General features: G+C 48.5%; 1 protein-coding gene across 2 annotated transcripts in view; it reads left to right on the top strand.

Annotated features, from left to right (window-relative positions):
* The first annotated feature begins 89 nt into the window (after positions 1–89).
* Tmcc2 (transmembrane and coiled-coil domain family 2) overlaps positions 90–17,338 on the top strand; it is a 39,204-nt gene continuing 21,955 nt past the window's right edge. Inside the window, exons 1-2 of one of the 2 annotated variants that reach the window (XM_055598181.1) lie at positions 90–790; positions 10,729–11,253. In XM_055598181.1, coding sequence (XP_055454156.1) covers positions 584–790; positions 10,729–11,253 — 732 coding nt within the window. In that variant the 5' untranslated portion in view covers positions 90–583. Of the gene's footprint in view, positions 791–1,694; positions 1,824–10,728; positions 11,254–17,338 lie in introns of those variants that run through there. The other variant, XM_055598182.1, reaches the window with a different exon arrangement.

Below are 17,338 nucleotides of genomic sequence, written 5' to 3'. Positions count from 1 at the left end.
CGGAGGCCCGGGCGGGGTAGGCCGCGCTCGCGGCGGGCTGTGGCTGCAGCCTTGCGCTGCTGCCGGCGAAAAGCGGGGCGCAGGGCGGGAGGAGGCAGACCCATGCCGGGCGGCGGCGGGCAGCGGGGCCCGGTGCCCAGGGCGGCCCTACGGGACCTGCCCGGCCGGCTCCCGCGCGCCCTGCCTGGCCCAGCAGTCCGGCCTGCGAGCGGGGATGCGCGGTGTGGTCCAGCTCCCCGCCGTCCTTCGGGGCCCTGAGGCAGAAAGTTTGGGGGTCGGGAGCTGCCCACCTCCCGCGCCAGTGACTGCCCAAGGTACGCTGCAGCCCGGCTTCGCCCGCGACCTGTCTCCGCTCCCCAGGTCGGAATGAACTATCCCAAGGCTCCCCCTCTTCGCCCCTCCCTCATCGTCCTCTAAAAAGCTATTTTCTTAAATTCAAGAAAAAAAACTCGTGATCTGCCTACTCCCCTCGTCCATAATTTAAACCCCAGGTCTTTTGAGTGCAAGAGGGGGTGCGGTCTTCCCTCCCCTCCCCAACACAGCACGTAGAAGGACAGATTCCCCTTGCCGACCCACTTACACCATGAAGAGGTGCAAATCGGACGAGCTGCAGCAACAGCAGGGCGAGGAGGATGGGGCTGGGATGGAAGACGCGGCTTGCCTTCTGCCGGGCGCGGACCTCCGGCCTGGGGAGGCCTCGGGTGCTAACTCCGCTGGCGGGCCAACTTCAGATGCTGGCGCTGCGGTGGCACCCAACCCGGGTCTCCGAAGCAAGCCTCCTGATTTAAAGGTGAGCACAGACCAGCCCCAGGCAAGCACAGCCTGCCGCGTTGCTTCTCCCACCCTCGCAGAAGTGTCTTAACAGAATAAAAGTGATGGGGAAGCTCGCATAGGTCAGTGAGGATGAACGATGTTCGGCTAGGACCAGAGAGGGGAAGTTAGGTACCATTTATTCCTGTCTATCAGCTTCACTTCAGGCCTCTGTGTTCCTCATTATTCAGCAAACGTTCTAATGACTCACTCATCCGAGATTGTTTAAAGAATGTGTGTGAAATGCTGTTTGCAGACAAAGGGCTGGAGAGATCTAAGATGCTAACTTAAAAAGTTCACAGTACTCTGGCTTCTGTAGGAGGATGGGGAAGAAGATTGCAGCATGGGAAGCCATGCCAATTAGCCTCCGCCAGGTGGGATTTTTTTAATCACCTTCCTGAACGAATCTCAGTTTGTCCATCTATGAAAGGGGGGTGTAGCTGTCTTGCCGTTAGGTGGAGCCAGAGGTTAAGCTAGTGCTTAGAGATCCCTGCCTGCTTCCTGAACCAACCCCCAGGGTGGAGAACTGACAGGTGGTAGGGCAGAGCATAGGCTGGTTGGGGCCTCCGTTCAAGTTGCACACACGCTGAACCAGCAGCTAGAACCAGAATTGGAAAGGGCGGTTCACACGGAGCTGTTTATTTTCTAGCCCGAGGTCTTCCAGACAATTGGCGATCTGTATTGAAATATCTCTGTGTCATTTACAGCAGCCAGCAGAGATAAATAATGCGTCTTTGCTGGAGTTACCACCGGGACTGCCAGCTTGGGCTCCTTAGGCCAGCTCACAACTGGGCTGAGAGAGATGTCAGCCCCAGGAAGGAACTTGGATGCCTTGGGGATTGATGCCTTGGAAATTTTCTCCGGAGAGGGTGCAGGGTCTGGGATAGGGGAGGAGAAAGGACTTCCGTTAGGTTAAAGCCTGTGTACATATGGCTGTGGGCACCGACAAGCTCACTAGAGTAAGCCAATGACATTTCTCCTTTGGCCTGAGCAGCTCAGAGTCAGGAAGCCAGGTGAGTGCATGTGCTCCTTTATGTGTTTGTGTGTGTCCCTTGGGGAAGAGAGAGCCCCCTTACTCCTTGTGTGGACTTTTAAATTTTGTGGAAGTTTTGAAAATAGGACCTCTTTTCACCTTCTGTCTAATGATGGCTCTGTTGGACACCTAGGCTCTCTCCACAAAGCTAATGATTTCATCAGGCCCCAAGAAGTGTCACTCCCTCCCCCCAAGTGACATGTTTTCTGTTTTAAGTGAGATGGCAAGTACAAAGAAGTCCCTTTAGTGCTTCCGAGAGGAACAGGGGGTGATCCTTTGGCCTCTCTCCGCTGGTGGAAGTATGGGGCTACAGTTTCTCTGTGAATATAAAGCTTCCCAAAGCTCCTTGTTTGTACCCTCCTATGTCATCTTTTTTTTCTTTTTCTTTTTTTTTTTGTTTTTTTCTATGTCATCTTTTTTGATGACACTTATTTTGATCAGGGGAAGGTAGAGCAGCAGCTCTGCACTTGACTACGGTATGTTAACAGCTGAACTGCCCAGAAGAAGAATTGAGGACCTTTATCTACACACACACACACACACACACACACACACACACACACACCTCCATAGCCCAGCAGTGTGAACCCAAACAAGAACACAGCTACTGCAGCTCATGAAAGCACAGGAAGGCACACAAGGCACTTGCCTGTTTATCTTTGTCTGTTTATCACAACATGTTTACTACAGGACAGAGACTTGCCTAACAGATATGACTTGGGGGCCACCAATGGCATGTCACTTAAGTTTTCTGAGGAAAGGGACAAGGAATATTGGAGTGTGGCCAAACTTGTTTTCCAGTGCTGGACAAATTTTCCACAGCTGACAGTTTAATTGAAAAATTTCATCATTGTCTCTGGAACTGGGTGGGAGCCGACTTGTTCTAAATTTGATAGTGGTACCAAAAGGGATATGTTTATTTTTTCATTTGTAATACCCTTTTTCCCATACCTGTGTTTAGTTGATGCAGTTCAGCAGTCCTGGCTTGCTTGTGCTTTCATTTTGAACTTGGAGATAGTCCCTTAGTCCCACTTCTATTTTCTTGTGACAGCTCCAGGCATTGTGACTGACTAAGTGTCATGGAGGAAATCATCTTGATTCTTGAGCAACGAGCAAAAGCATGTAAAGCTCTGTCTAAAATGCCTCTATGGTAGAAGAGAAAGAGAAATATTCAATCTTGGCCGAATTATCTGAATGATGCTTCCTTAGCAATGGCCAGCAGTGTCTCTGTCTTCTATGTCTCTGGTCCTTCCAGGAGCATCATATTGTGTGCTGTACATTTCTCAGTTTATTTTGTGTGGAGGGGGAGGTCCTGAGATCCTACCTAGATAGAGTCTTGAGCATGCTAGACAAGCCCTCTATCAATGTAAATTGCTTCTATGGTAGCTTGGAATCTATGATTATGGAGTGGGTAGGGCTAGGGGTGGGGGGCAGAGAAATAGTTACATGGTAGCAATTTTTAAACCAGAAACTATAACAGAAAAGCAACCTGCAAATGGTCCTGGCCCCACAGGAGGCTTGTGTAAACATTTCTGGGGCTTTGCTAGAACTTCACATAAGTGTGTACCCTCTAGGGGAGACCTCAGCAGACAGTATGTAGAGAGGAATCCATGCTAAACTATCAGCATGGATTCCTCTTTAGCCACCCAAGCTCATGTCTCCATTCATTTGTTCTTATGATTCCATCCTTTGCTGTTATCTGAGTTCCTGCTTGTTGAGAAGACATGCTGGGGCGGCTTGTCACAGAAACTGCTGGCTTTCCAAAAGTATAACAGAATTAATTCTCCAGCAAGGAGACTGGCTGCAGTGAGAAGCGGTGTGGGGAGGAGCTTAGAACTCTGGGGACAGGTCCTCCTTAGAATACAGCATGTAGCTGATTCCTGGGTGAATGGCTGAGCTCAGTGTGCAGCCCTATCCCAAACACTGGAGAAGCCTGAGGTTGGGGGTGGGAAGGGGGAGGAGGTGGGGAGAGGCATTGCTCACCTCCCACCATTCCAATCCCACTACTCAATACAGGGATGGACCAGTTCCTGAGAGGAAAATCCTAGGGATGCTGTCCAGGGAAAGTTCCCAGAAGTGCTCTATCCCCTGAATAAAGCTGGATTTCCCCGTGGAGTTTCCTATCAGTATCGCCACTATTCCCTGAAGGAAAGGGGGGAGTTCCACTGTTCCCATCTGGTTGTAAGCGCTTTTCACTCAGGGCTGCTTTTGGGTTGTTTCAGATCATGTTCCTGTCTACATACCATACTGTCTTCTCCCTTCCTACTGAGTGAGGGGCAGGGAAGACAACAGAGAGCCAAGGTAAAATCCCAGCTGAACCGTAGGTGGCTGGTTCTCCTGTACAGGTGCGCAATGCACTTGGATGCTGTGAATGGCTCATACTCCTTCCCCACCCTTCAGTGCACTGATGAGAGGGCGGGTCTGTGCGGTCAACAGATAACGGGACATTTCAGAAGGAAAGATGTTCTTATAAACACTGAAATAGGACATGCGTATAAAAGCGTCCACAGAGAGACGTGTTTATAGTTTAATAAGAGCGAAAGTAGCCAGGTCATCTGTTCGTTACCCAAGTCAAGAACATAACATTGGTATTCCCAATCCTCTCTGTTTCCGTTCTGTTATTTTATTTTTTAAGGACCAGGAGTTGGTTAAAATTTGTGTTATGCATTTTAAATAAAGGAGAAGTCTAGCCACTTTTGGGAGTTGGTATGAAAGCATGTGTGTGTCCTGGGACCTTGGATGATTCAGTAATTGTGGAGTATGGCTATCTGGGATCTTGCTGCATCCTGGAGTACTACTGTCCTCTAGAAATGCTTGGGCTTAAAGATCCCTACAATCTGTGGGACATGGGCCCCTGAGGTAGATTTCATCAGGGGAGGTAGGATTGAGGGAGACCTAACCCAGGAAATGGAAACTTAGTTCTTCAACAAGGCAATGCCTTCATTTTCAGGTGAGCCTCCAGTCCCTGAGGGATGAGATGCTTTCAGGAAAACCCCTAGGACACCCAGGCTTCAGTGTGCTTGGAGTACATGCAGTGGAGTATGAAACATGGGTTTATCAGGAAGAAGAGGAGATGGCTTTCGATCAGGACATTAAAGGAAGGGCAGAGCATTAATTAACAAGTAACAGGAGACTTTCTAGCTAGGATAAGATGACAAGAACCAGGACCTCAGTACAGTGTTTACCTGTCCCCTTTTCCTGTCAATGCCAGGACCAGAGAGCTCTGAGAAATGCTGTAGTTGCTAGTTTCCACCCATCTGTACCTTATGAGGACAGAGGATCCTGAGGCTTGGGACTGCCCCCTTCCCCAAGCCTGCAGCCTCATTCAGAGCAGCCCTATGTGTGGGCTTGGGAGGAACTAGGGCTGGCAGGAAAGCATGTGGCAAATGAAGCTCTCTGTTCTCCTGCCACATATTGAGTTCTAGATTCATTCCCAGCTGTCCTAATTGCAATTCAGAGTTTACAGAATGTGCTGCTTCTTCTTCTTCTTCTTCTTCTTCTTCTTCTTCTTCTTCTTCTTCTTCTTCTTCTTCTTCTTCTCCTTCTCCTCCTCCTCCTCCTCCTCCTCCTCCTCCTCCTCCTCCTCCTTCTGTGTCTTCAATTGTGGCTTAGCTGCCAATCACATTAAGAATATCTTCCTGTACAAAGAGTTGAAACATTCAATAGGTTATGAATATAGAGGTTAATTTAAATGATGCTGTGGATAGGGAGAGGCTTGACAGGCTCTTGGGTGTGGTGGGTGGCCTTACTACAATCACTTATGTTTACCTCTCCCACAAGACTTGACAGATGTGGAAATCTCCATCCATTAGGATGGTGTACCTTTGGACCAAGGTTCTAGTTAAACAAGAGTTCATAAAGAAGAGTCCACTCTTCTCTGAAAAACATAGGAGTCTCTCCCTTATGTTAAGAAGTTAAAACAAAGCCAGGCATGGTGGTGCATGCCTGTAATCACAGTACTCAGGGAGGCAGATGCAGGTGGATCTCTGTGAGTTCGAGACCGGCCTAGTGTACAAAGTGAGTCCAGGACAGCAAAGGTCACACAGAGAAACTGTTTTAAAAAACAAAAAACAAAACAAAAAAAGTTAAAACAACAGACAAGTTGTGGATTTGACTTCTCAAACCAAACTGCCGAAGGTTTTTCCCATTCTAGCCACTTAGCTAAGTGATAGCCGCTGCAGGAAATGAAGCTGACTGCAAGGACCTGAATCCCCAGCAAACCCTCCCTGAGCCATCTGTGAGGACAGTATGTTTATTCTCCTTTCAAGCCAACACATTCTTGGCAATTACTAAAATGATAGATGGAGACAGGGGTTTCAGCCGTAGCAGGAGGAATCTGGGTTAGACACAGGCAAAAAACTGTTCAACTGAGCATTTTAAAGTTTTAGAAAAGGTAGTTCTAAAAAGATGTAAGGATTACATCTTCTTTAGGATTGTTTTGTAGACTTGAGACAAAGAAATAAATTTTAATAGCCATGTTTGCATTGAGGTCTCTGCCAGGTAATAGTAGAGGTAGCTACTGCTTGCCAGTAACTCATCTTGTCAGAGATTCTGCAAACTGGTGGGTGAAAAGTTGGAGAGCCTTGGCGAGAGCTCTAGAAGCAAAGTTGCAAGACAGCACATGATTAACTGAAAAATGAGTGGTACAGATAATGAGCCCTCATGGGTTCAGGATAGAGGGATGCCATGTACACTGATGTGGCCAGAGAAGGATTTATGGAGTAGGTAGATGGAGAGGGATGGTTACGACACAAAGAAGCAGAGAGAGAGGGGGCACATCACAATGGCAACTTCAGTAAGAATCTGCTGTGCTGGGGTAGATGAGTTAGTTCTGTCCAGAGATCCCAGTGGATGAGGTGACCTTTCCCAGGTGACCTTCGTTAGCTCTAGCCAGACTGCTCTAAGCAAAAAAGGCACAAGAGTTCAAAAGGGGGTTGGACTGCGACTTAACTACTCCTGGTTTAAGCAAGCCCTGCTTTTTTTATTGTTTTGAATGTGAACTGATCCTGGGGAAGAGGAATGAATCCAGAAACCTCCCATTGCCTGTGTTTCCAATAGAAACCCCAAGCAAGCTGGGAATCAGCAGCTGCTGGCTCTTCATCACTCTGTGGTCAGCAGCACCAAGCCTGAGGTGATAGACCCGCCCCTGCATCCCTTCTGCAGCCTGCCCCCCCTCGGCTTTTGGGGGGTGGTGAGGGGTGAGGAGGCAGTGGAGACTTCACAATCCCCTCCGGATCCTGACAGTCTCTGTGGGTTTTCCCAGTGACTCGTTCTCTAGTGCTGGCCCTGTTTCCATAGAGACCCTATAAATAGAGAACACGTTGGCGACCTAGGCTTATAAAGGCTCAGGGTGACCCAGGCGCCCCTGAGTCCTTACAGCCATGTCTGTGGTGGGGCAGAGGGAATATCAGACCAGGTGGAGGAAGGCTAAACAGCAGCTCTCTGGGGATCATTAGCTCCGGGTTAATTGTACCTTCCCATGACCCTCTCCGCATTTCTGGGATTTTGATGAGACCGCAGGGACCTGTAGGTATTGGAAACTGCTTTAGGTCTTTTTTTTTTTTTTTTTTAAGCCAAATTGTGCCAAGGACACTGCACCCTGAAGCCTTTTCCTTTTGGCATCTTTAAGCTGTCTTTGCAGAATCTGGAGCAAACTTCCCTTTGTTGGGCCCACACCCAGGGAGGAGAACAGCTGAAGGCTGCTGTTCAAAAACCTCAGGGTTCTCAGGAAAGAACGCCATTCTTCCTGAGAGCACAGTGCCCAGGGAGCGTGGGTCCTCCCTACTCTTGAAGGGGAAGGGAACTATGACTCCCTTACTGCCCTCTCCAGATATGGTACCTCTTCCTGGAAGCTGCCCTTTCCCCGACTACCCCTTGGCCAACCTGGGGACAGACACACCGTACTCCACATGGGTAGAAAGAGCTTGTGCCCCATTCCCGACTTTTCAGCCTTGAACCTCTCTCTTCCTGACACATGGTTTTGTCTGGCCATCACAGTGGCTTTTGGCAGCTGGAGGAAAGGAAAAGTCAATGTGGAAGAGCAAGTGACATTTAGAAGCTGGAACCTGTTAGTCAGAGCAGGTGGTGCATTCTGCTGCGTTGGTGGCTAAGTTCCCTCAAGCTAGTCGCCATGGTTTTCCTCACTTCTGAAACTTGGGGCTGGGTATGTATATGCACTGAGGTGTTTTTTCCCCCTCATCATGTTATGTCAAAACCCTTAACCATCTCCCTGACACCCACAGGTGGAAGCAGCTGGCCTGTGTGTCACCCTGCTATTCTTGCTTTTTAGCCCCTACCCCTTACACACCCCACATTGTTCTCTGACTTCTTTTTTCTTCTTTTCCTTCATAACTTTAACAGAGTCTACTGGTGCTGCTGGTGCAAGGATCCTTTATGTGCAGAACAGCTGGGGAGGGGGGAAATGAAGATCTGTGGGTAGAGGCTTACCCACATTCTATGATGAGGCCTGAGCAGACCCCATCCCCAAGAGTTCAGTGGCCCCACCCCTAACTCTGAGGTTTTTTTGCTATGTTTTGATCCTGCCTTAGGTATTTGTCCCAGGAGACATACATCACCACAACTCCTGTAGTTTCATGCCAGATGTGGGTCAGGAAAGGTAAATTAGACTAGAAGTTGGAAACTCATCTTTGTGGTTTGGATAAGCCACCTAACAATTATGTGTTTCAGTTTTTTCATCTGCAAAATGGATCATGGCTACTATGGTCTGTCAGTTTTTATGCCCTGGAATAAGACTAGTGCCAGGTTAGACTGACAGGAAAAGTTGACACCACCTTGTATGGCTTTAAAGGTAAACTAGACAAGGATTATAGGGATCAAGATGATATGGATGATGGGTGGTTGAGATTCTCCAACCCCATCCTCCCTCAAAATCCACCAGATCCCAGAGCTGTGTTCCTGGGACCTTAGCTAAAGTCTTTTAGGGGGAAAACTGTCTGCCTGAGTGGGTAGAAATAGGGGCCTCCGTGTTGGAGAAGCAAGTTAGGAATGGGGTATGGAGGGAAGGCCTGGAGTAGAATGTTAAATGTTCAGAGGATGTGGTATATTTAGCAGAAAGAGTTAGGCAAAGACCCTCTCTGGGGCCTCATGGGGAGTCTTGTGTCAGCTTGGCCTGGCAGTGTGAGGAAAAGGGTGGGTAACTCAGCTGTAGTTAGGAGACCCAGAATCTGGGTCATTCTGAGCTTATGTGGTATATGTTACCATCTACTCTGCCTTGGCCATCTTGGTTCTGCCCAGATTCAAGTGGGCTTAGGGTACTGCCTCTCGGAGGGAGAGGTAACTTTGGGAGTACCTGGCATAAAAGACCTGTTTCTAGAGCTGCCCCAAACCTAAGAAGGAATAATTTTCCTGTGTGTGTGCAAGTGTGTGGTTGTTGCTTTTATGAGTATCTGGGGAAACAATGAGATTATGCAGGACAGAATGTGAGGATGGACAAATATGGCTTATGACGTGCCAGGCATCAGGGTGGACTGTAGGACTTGAATGAGGAGCCTTCTCTTTTGTGTGAGTGCAGGTCTTGTAGTCACACAGGACTGTGTGTGCCGCTTGCCATAGACAGCAATGGTAAGCAGTGCTGAGTGGACAGCCATCAAAAGCTGGAGACTTGTGCTTTCCTGGTTTCTGCATGGTCTAATCTTTGTTCTTGTGTTTCTAGAAGAATAAAGGGCGGGACTATTATGTCTAGTTTGGGGGGAGTGTTAAAAAAAATTATTTTAATGATGGAGTTTGCTTTGTGAGGTTAGAGGATGTTGGCACCGAGAAAAGCCTGCTGCAGCTCCTGAGCCCCAGGTAACTTGGCCCTGTTTCCATCTTAGCGGACAAAGTGTAGTGTTTCCCCTTGTCTTCTGAGTCTTACCCATCCTCCCACAGCTCTGGAGCTCTTCAGAGGACATGGCCTACACAGATAAGCCGTCTCCTTCGGGCAAGCTGCCTGCTGTTACATGGCAGTTGCCCTGGCAGCCCATCCCCCAGCCATTTATCCTGGGCAGTGCTGGGGGTGGGGGAAGCAGCTGGAGTCAGGGCAGCACCAGGCTCCAGGGCTTCAGCTTGGTTCTAGTCTGAGGGGAAATGAAAGCCCCTTATCTAAACAGCTATTTCTGCTGTAGATACTCTAGGCTCAGAGAAGTAACGTTTATTTCATTGTCAGCTATGTCAGAACTTAACTGGCTGCAAGTGACAGAAATTAGAGTCATGTAGACAGAGGTAGGTTTGTTTTATAGACTGTTTTCTTGGATGTGTCTATCATCAACTATGTCACCTCATGGTTACAGTGAGGCTACTACATTGCCAGCAACTACTTCCACATTCCAAATGGGAGAATTAGAAAGGACTAGTGCCTTTAATGAGAAAGCGAACAAGCAAATGTGCTGAAGCAGGAAATTCTAGCAGGGTGCATTAACACCTTCCAGTTTGGCTGGTGAGAAAGGGGGAAAGGTGCTGGGTGCACAGTTAACAGAGCCTGCTTCGGCAGTATAACCTGATTATTTGGCCCTGCTTGTTCCAAGGATTGTCACAATGAGGCCTCTGTGGGAATGGATGTTTGGTGGCCTCTGCCCCAGTACAGCTTGAAAGACAGTTTGACATGGAAGAAGGAAGATGATGGGGCCTGGGGGTGCCTCATGTGCTACTAAGCCGCAGGCTAGCCTGAGAACATCCTGCTTAGAAATCTGAACTTGCTTTAGGAAGCAAAGGGTAGATGACCTTGTAGGCATGACAGGCCACCCATAGGAATCCAGGCATTCAGATGTCTGTGCTGGCTACTCCGCCCTCGTAAGAGTAGACCCACCCTCAGCCCCCACTGACAAAGCATCCAGGAGCTTTTCCAGGGCTTTTCCATTAACCTGGGCTTCTCATCTCTCCCCCTAAAGAAAATCCAGCAGCTCTCAGAGGGCTCCATGTTTGGCCACGGCCTAAAACACCTGTTTCACAGCCGCCGAAGGTCACGGGAGAGGGAGCACCAAGCGTCTCAGGAGGCCCAGCAACAGCAGCAACAGCAGGGCCTATCCGATCAGGACTCCCCAGATGAGAAGGAACGCTCCCCGGAGATGCACCGCGTCTCCTATGCTGTGTCCCTGCACGACCTGCCTGCCCGACCCACTGCTTTCAACCGGGTGTTACAGCAGATCCGTTCCAGGCCTTCCATCAAGCGGGGTGCCAGTCTGCACAGCAGCGGTGGGAGCAGTGGCCGCCGTGCCAAGAGCAGCTCCTTGGAGCCACAGCGTGGCAGTCCACACCTGCTTCGGAAGGGACCCCAGGACAGCAGCCTGGCTGCCATCCTGCAGCAGCACCAGGGCCGACCGCGTTCCTCCTCTACTACCGACACCGCCTTGCTCCTGGCTGACGGTAGCAATACATACCTCCTGGCTGAGGAGGCCGAGGGCATCGGGGACAAGGTAAGTCCGGGTGGAATGAGGGCTACAGGGATGCTTTGCCTGGCACTGCTGATACTTACTACCCATTATCTCTCCTGGCTGAGGAGTCAGGATATGACCAAGCCCAACACCAGAGCCCAACACCTACAGGGCTGATTTTTGTTTGTTTGGGAGATTGTTTTTTGTTTTTTTGTTTTTTTTTTTTCAGAAAAGGTAATTTGCCCAGGCTGATAGTAATTTTGGTTTGTTATCTTTAAACATGTTTTGAGGAGACCCAGACCTGGCTATTATTCTTACAAGCAGCATTAACTAGACGCTTAATCTCTTCACCTTTCTGTATCACCCCATCTGAAAATGGGGTTGAGGAGTGAAAGTAAGGAGTTAGCATAGGTAACTTCCTGGACTGGAACCTGGCAGGATATCTTTACTGTGATTATTACCAGCTAGAAAAGAAGGGGAGGGATCAGGAAGTGTTATTTGGAACTTCATGAATGTATCCAGCTCATTTGTAACAAATATTTAGTGAGTGCTTATTGGATGTCACAGGAGTGAACAAACCAGTGTTGCTGTTCACATGCTGCCCAGTGTCTAGAAACACTAGTGAACGAGTAGGAAGGCTCTGATGAATGCTCTGGGAGTTTGGAAACAGAGGAGGCAGTGTGAGCAGAGAGGAATTGGTCAGAGACTTTCTGGAAGAAAATCTATTGAACTGAGTCTTGAAGGAGGCAGGGAGGGTCGGTATGCAGCAAAGCAAGGAGCCAGTGGCAGGCGCTTCTTTTTTTGTGGAGACTCACAGGAGCAGAGGCCAGAGCTCAGAGGGCCATGCTGTGTGCAGTCTGGAGGTCAGGTGAAGCTGTAGGAAGCTGTTAGGCGCGAAGTGAGCTCAGAGAGTACATTAGAAGAGCAGGCAGTAGATTAGGAGGGCGAGAGAAAAGGAACCATGGAAACTGAAGTTATTGCAGCAACTGCAACCTTGAGAATGGAAAGAAGAGGAATTCAGAACATATTGGGGAGTCAGCATCAGTGGTACTAGACAAGGACCAGGCTATGGAAAACAAAGGAAATGAAGGAGGAAAGGAGCCTCTGGTTTCTGGTGTAGCTTTGTGGTACTCTCTCTGGTTGAGGAGTCAGAAGAAAAGAAGGGGGGTCTAGGAAAGGGGCTGTCCCGTTGCAGGTCCTGGCAGTGGGCCTGGGGGCGTGGGCTGACAGGTGAAATCAGCAGTGAGGCTGAAGTCACTGGTGTGGACGAGATAGATCCTCAAGGGGACATTTTGAATGAAGAGAAGGTTAAGGCCAGATCCCACTGTTGTAGATGGGACAGGCAGCCAGCTCTGACACGCTGCTTCTCCCACGTCCGTTTCTTCCCTCCGTACCCCAGGCCTCAGCAGGCTCCCACACACCTAGGTACCCCTCCAAGGCTCTGGCGCTATAGTTCATTTTCCCTCGCATGGTCTCCATCAGCAGAAAGAAGGAAAGCTGAAGGGTTGATGGCAGCTATACTAAAGGTAAAAGATGGTAGAGGGTTTGAGATTAGAAAGCTAGCATGAAATCTTATCTTACAGAAAAGGAAGTGAGGGAAGCTGGAGATGTGGAGAAGAGGAGATGGGGGCATTGAGGGAGTTGAAGAGTGAGTACATTGAGAGAGATAAAGTGGAGATGCAGACAGAGATTCTATTGGGGTTTGAGAACTGGGAACTTAATTAGATGTGATTGTACCCACTGATAATCCCAGCATGAGGGAGGCTAAGGCAGGAGGATCACCAGTTCAAGATCAACCTGAAGCCAGGTGTGGCTGCGCACACCTTTAATCCCAGCTCTTGGGAGGCGGAGGCAGGCGGATCTCTGAGTTTGAGGCTAGCCTGGTCTGCAAATAAGTTCTAGGACAGCCAGGGCTACATACAGAGAAATCCTGTGTCTGAAAAAGAAAACAAAAAAAAAAAAAAAAAAAAAAAAATCAACCTGAGTTACACAGTTACTCCCAATAAAACAAGGACTAGGGATATAGTTCGGCAGTAGAATGTGTTAGCATGTACCAGGCCCTAGGCTTGATTCTTAATAGAAGAAAAAAAAAGGATTTTGTATCTTAGGAAATGGGAAATAAGGCCCAGGTAAGGAAGGAATGGAGAGAGCTTTAATTTGATGTGTCAGGAGCTGAGAAGTTAGGTGGCCCACTTGGTAGAAGGGAAGTTAGGAACTTTGCTTTTCTTTCTGCTCAGGGAATGATAGCAGAGAAGTCAGCCTGATGTGCGGAGGGCAGAAGGAGGAAAATTGCTGTAGCAGGGACCTCAAAGCTGAGGGCTGGCCTGTCTGTGAGAGCCAGAGGAAACAGATGGGTCTACTTGTAGAGCACAGATGCTATAGGGGAAAGGCTGCCCTGGGAAGAGGAGCTGCAGGGAGAGCCTGTGAATGGACAGCACCTGTCTGTGGAAGATGGAGGACAGAGAAGATGGGCGCAGTGGAAAGAAGAGAGTATGAGAAATGGTGGGCGACTGTGGAGTCCTGTTTGGTTAGTGAGCTCTCTAGCATCAAGGTTCCAAGGACATCTGCTGTGACATTATTTCTGCTATAGATTGTCACCAGCACAACCTCAACTGAGCCCCACACAAGAGCTAGAGCTTTCTTACATCTACTATGACTTCTTATGCATCTTGCCTTTTGGAATTATTTGGAAGTTGATGCACATATCCATCATTGCCTGCCTTTACTAGATGGACAGTGGCTTAGGTTTGCCTTGATGCTCTTCCAGTGTAAACAATTATTTTTGTGAATTTATTAAAATAGTTCCTTAAGCCAGATAAGCCATGTTAATGAGAACCCAAGTTTTGGGATAAAATAAATATATCCAAAGAGGGGGTATGACTTGTTAAAACCCAGAGCTCGGAACCTGTAGAACAGTGGGTTTCCTAGTCCCAAGTCTGGTGCTCTTCCCACCATACCAGGCTGCTCTGCATGTATAGCTGGTAATCAGTGATGGGGCTCAGCTACCAACTCGTCTGGCCCAAGGTTTGCTTTGGCAGAGTGCTCACACCAGAGATGACTTTGAAACCGTTTCTGACCATGAGCTGTAGGGTCATTTTATATGTTCTACATGTCACACTGATTGTATATTTCTTCAAGAAAAAGGACTTTCCACAGATGGTTCTGGACCACCTGTCCAGAGCAGAGCCTCACTGGTAGCCGTAAGTCAGCAGATACCCTCTCTTTTCTTGAGCACTTCCACTTGCCCTCCCCACTTTCCCGTTTATTTGACAGCATTTATTGAGTATCTTCTAAGTGCCAGGTACTATTATAGACATTAAGGATACTTCAGTGAATGAAAGAAAAGTTCCTGCAGTGCCAGAACACCCATCCTCATGGGAGGAGATAACCACCAAATGACTACACCATCTATTTGCTAGTAAGAGTGCTGAGAGGCAAAATAGAAGCAGAGCATGAAGGCAGAGAATGTGGGTGGGCATGCTATTCCAATGGGTTGGTTGGAAAAGCCTCTCTGACAGTGTAATGGGTGGAACTGCGTGGATGTGGAGTAGAGACAGCAAAGTAGAGAACACAGAATCAAATCAGGGTCAGGCTGGGCTGGGAGCTGGAAAGGGACAGGGAACATTGCAGATTACATTGGGATCAATATACCAGGAAAAGGACTTTTTAATTATTTTTTCTTTCTCCACAAGTGATAGAAGTTGCTAGAAAATATGATACAAGATTACCAGGTGCTTCCCTGTGAGAACTAACCCTGTGTGACAGGGTTGAGCCAAGAGTCTGGTAGGAAGCTGGTGTGTACTCCAGAGGAGCTGTTGGTTGGAGTGGGGTGTTTGTTGAAAGGATGTTGGCTGAACTCTCCATTTGCTTCGGATGTCAAGGCCAGGGGTTTCTGATGCATTGGGTATGGGGCATGACATAATGGAGAAGTCAAAGATGGCTCATGGATTGGGGCCTGGCTGCAGGACAAAAGAAATCTCGGTGAACTGAACAGCAAGGGAGATGGCAAACTGAACATCCTTTGGTGGCATGCAGGCAGAGCTAGGTTTTGGTTGTGTTAAGTTTGAGACAGCTATTAAACACCCCTATAGAAATGCCAAATAAGCAGTAGGCTGAGCAAGTCTGGAGTCCTGGGGAGAGATCCAACCTGGAGGCATAAATTTGGGAGGTGTCAGCATATAGATGGCATTTAAGATGATGGGACTGCATTTGCAAGCCTGGCTTCTGCTTGGAGAAGTGTGCAGTAAGAGGCAGGTCTGGATGCACTTGGCTGAAAGGGTGTGGCCTCTTGAACCCAAGAGCTGCTGGGGCCCACCAGCTGGAACCAGGTTGTTTATCCCTTAATGAGAAAGCTCTGTATGTACAGCAACAGCCGGGCCCACCTCTCATGGGTGAGTCAGTAAATATGTTTTAAAAATTTTTTTAGAAAAATCTTGTTACATGAGGGGCTTGACTCTGGTGTGTGTGGGGGGTGATCCTTGGGACCTCCAGTTAATTAGGGTTCCCCTAGAAGTTCTCTAGTTGCCTAGGAAGACAGGGAATAGGTGGGTAGTAAGTACCTTCAGAAACTGGTGATAATAGCTGCTTTGGAATGCAAGGACGGGATAGTTGGGGCAGGTTGCCAGCTGGACAGTTTTCTGGGGGCTTTTCCAGTCCACTGTTTACCGTGACACTGTGTCTGGATGATGTGTGTGAAAGGGATTCCTTCTTGCGGTATACGGAAGGCTAAACCCAAAGCCTTGGGTAACCTCGCTGGGGGATGGCTAGGGAAATGGTTGGTCATTATTAGTTGCCATGTAGGTACTGGGAATTGAACCAGGGTCCTCTGGAAGAGCGGCCAGTGCTCTTAACCGCTGTGCCATCTCTCCAGCTCATTCTTTTTTATTTTATTTTTTTAAGATTTAACTTTCTTTTTTTATTAGTTTGTTTGTTTTTAGATAGGTTCTCACTGTGTAGCCATGGCTGGCCTGGAGACTTGCTATGTAGACTAGGTTAGCCTTGAGCTCTTAGAGATCCACCTGCCTCTGCCTCCCAAGTCTTAGAACTAAAAGGTGTGTGCCACCATGCCCTTTGTTCTTCTTTGGAACTTTCAGCTTTGCTACTGTTTGCCTGGTTCATCCACCTTCATAACAAACTATGCAGGTGGCAGAGCAGATGCCATTGCTTCCATTTTGTAAGTGAAGACTGAGTCCTTCAGGAGGGGAGGGGCTGCCTGCTCAGGGCTAGCCTGTTCCAGCTAGGTCCTGGCAAATTACTGTTTCTTCCTAAGGTGTAGACTTTCTAGACCTGGACCTGGACCTCTAGAGATTGGGTGTAGTCCTGCGGGTCTTGAGGAGAGATAAGTGTCTCCCTGTCTTTGGAAGAGGGATCTTCTAGCCACCTTAAAGCTTGAAACACCATCATCTGACTCTCCAGACCCAGAGGCCATTGGCTGACATGGTAAGCTTGTGGTTCCACTCTGGTTGGTCTGGGTATGAATAGGAAGTATTCTTCTCGTTAGTAAACACAGCCCACATGCTCTCTTGCAGGCTCCCTGGTGATTACTAGCATCTATTTTTAATTCATAAGCCTCCCCTACTCCCCACACCCCTCACCATTGTTTTCAACTCACCAGCTGGCTTTTAGACCAGAGCACCCTGGCTTGAATTCCCAAAACATCCTGGAGGCAGCTAGGGTTCCTGACTAGCCCTACAGAGGTTCACATACCACCCACTCAGAGAAATCAGGGGGGCTGGAGCCCTATTTGAAGGAGCAGGGTGTAACAGAAGACAGATCGGGCCCCATGGGACAGTAAGTTTGTCCTGATGGTGGGAGCTGAGCTGTCATTTGTTCCTCCAGACCCAGCTAGCTAAGCTCTGCCTTTAGTTATTTCCCTATTAAAAACAATGGCATTTCCCCTTAACCCCACCCTTCTGCTTTCCATTATGTGTGTGATAACGAGAAAGGTCAGTATACTTGGCCTTATATATGTCAAGCCGGGGAAAATCATTTGTCAATGTACTGGGGCATCAATGGTGAACAGACAATGAAGATAACATTGTATGTGGCCCTGACTTTAGGGAAGGGCCCTGGGGCATAGAGAAGGAGCCACTAACTAGGTTAGGCCGCTTGGCTCCTCTGAGAACAA

Source organism: Psammomys obesus, unplaced genomic scaffold (genome assembly GCF_907164565.1).
Source record: "Psammomys obesus unplaced genomic scaffold, mPsaObe1.curated_primary_1811, whole genome shotgun sequence".
Classification (NCBI taxonomy): Eukaryota; Metazoa; Chordata; class Mammalia; order Rodentia; family Muridae; genus Psammomys; species Psammomys obesus.
This window is presented reverse-complemented; position numbering and strand designations above follow the sequence as displayed.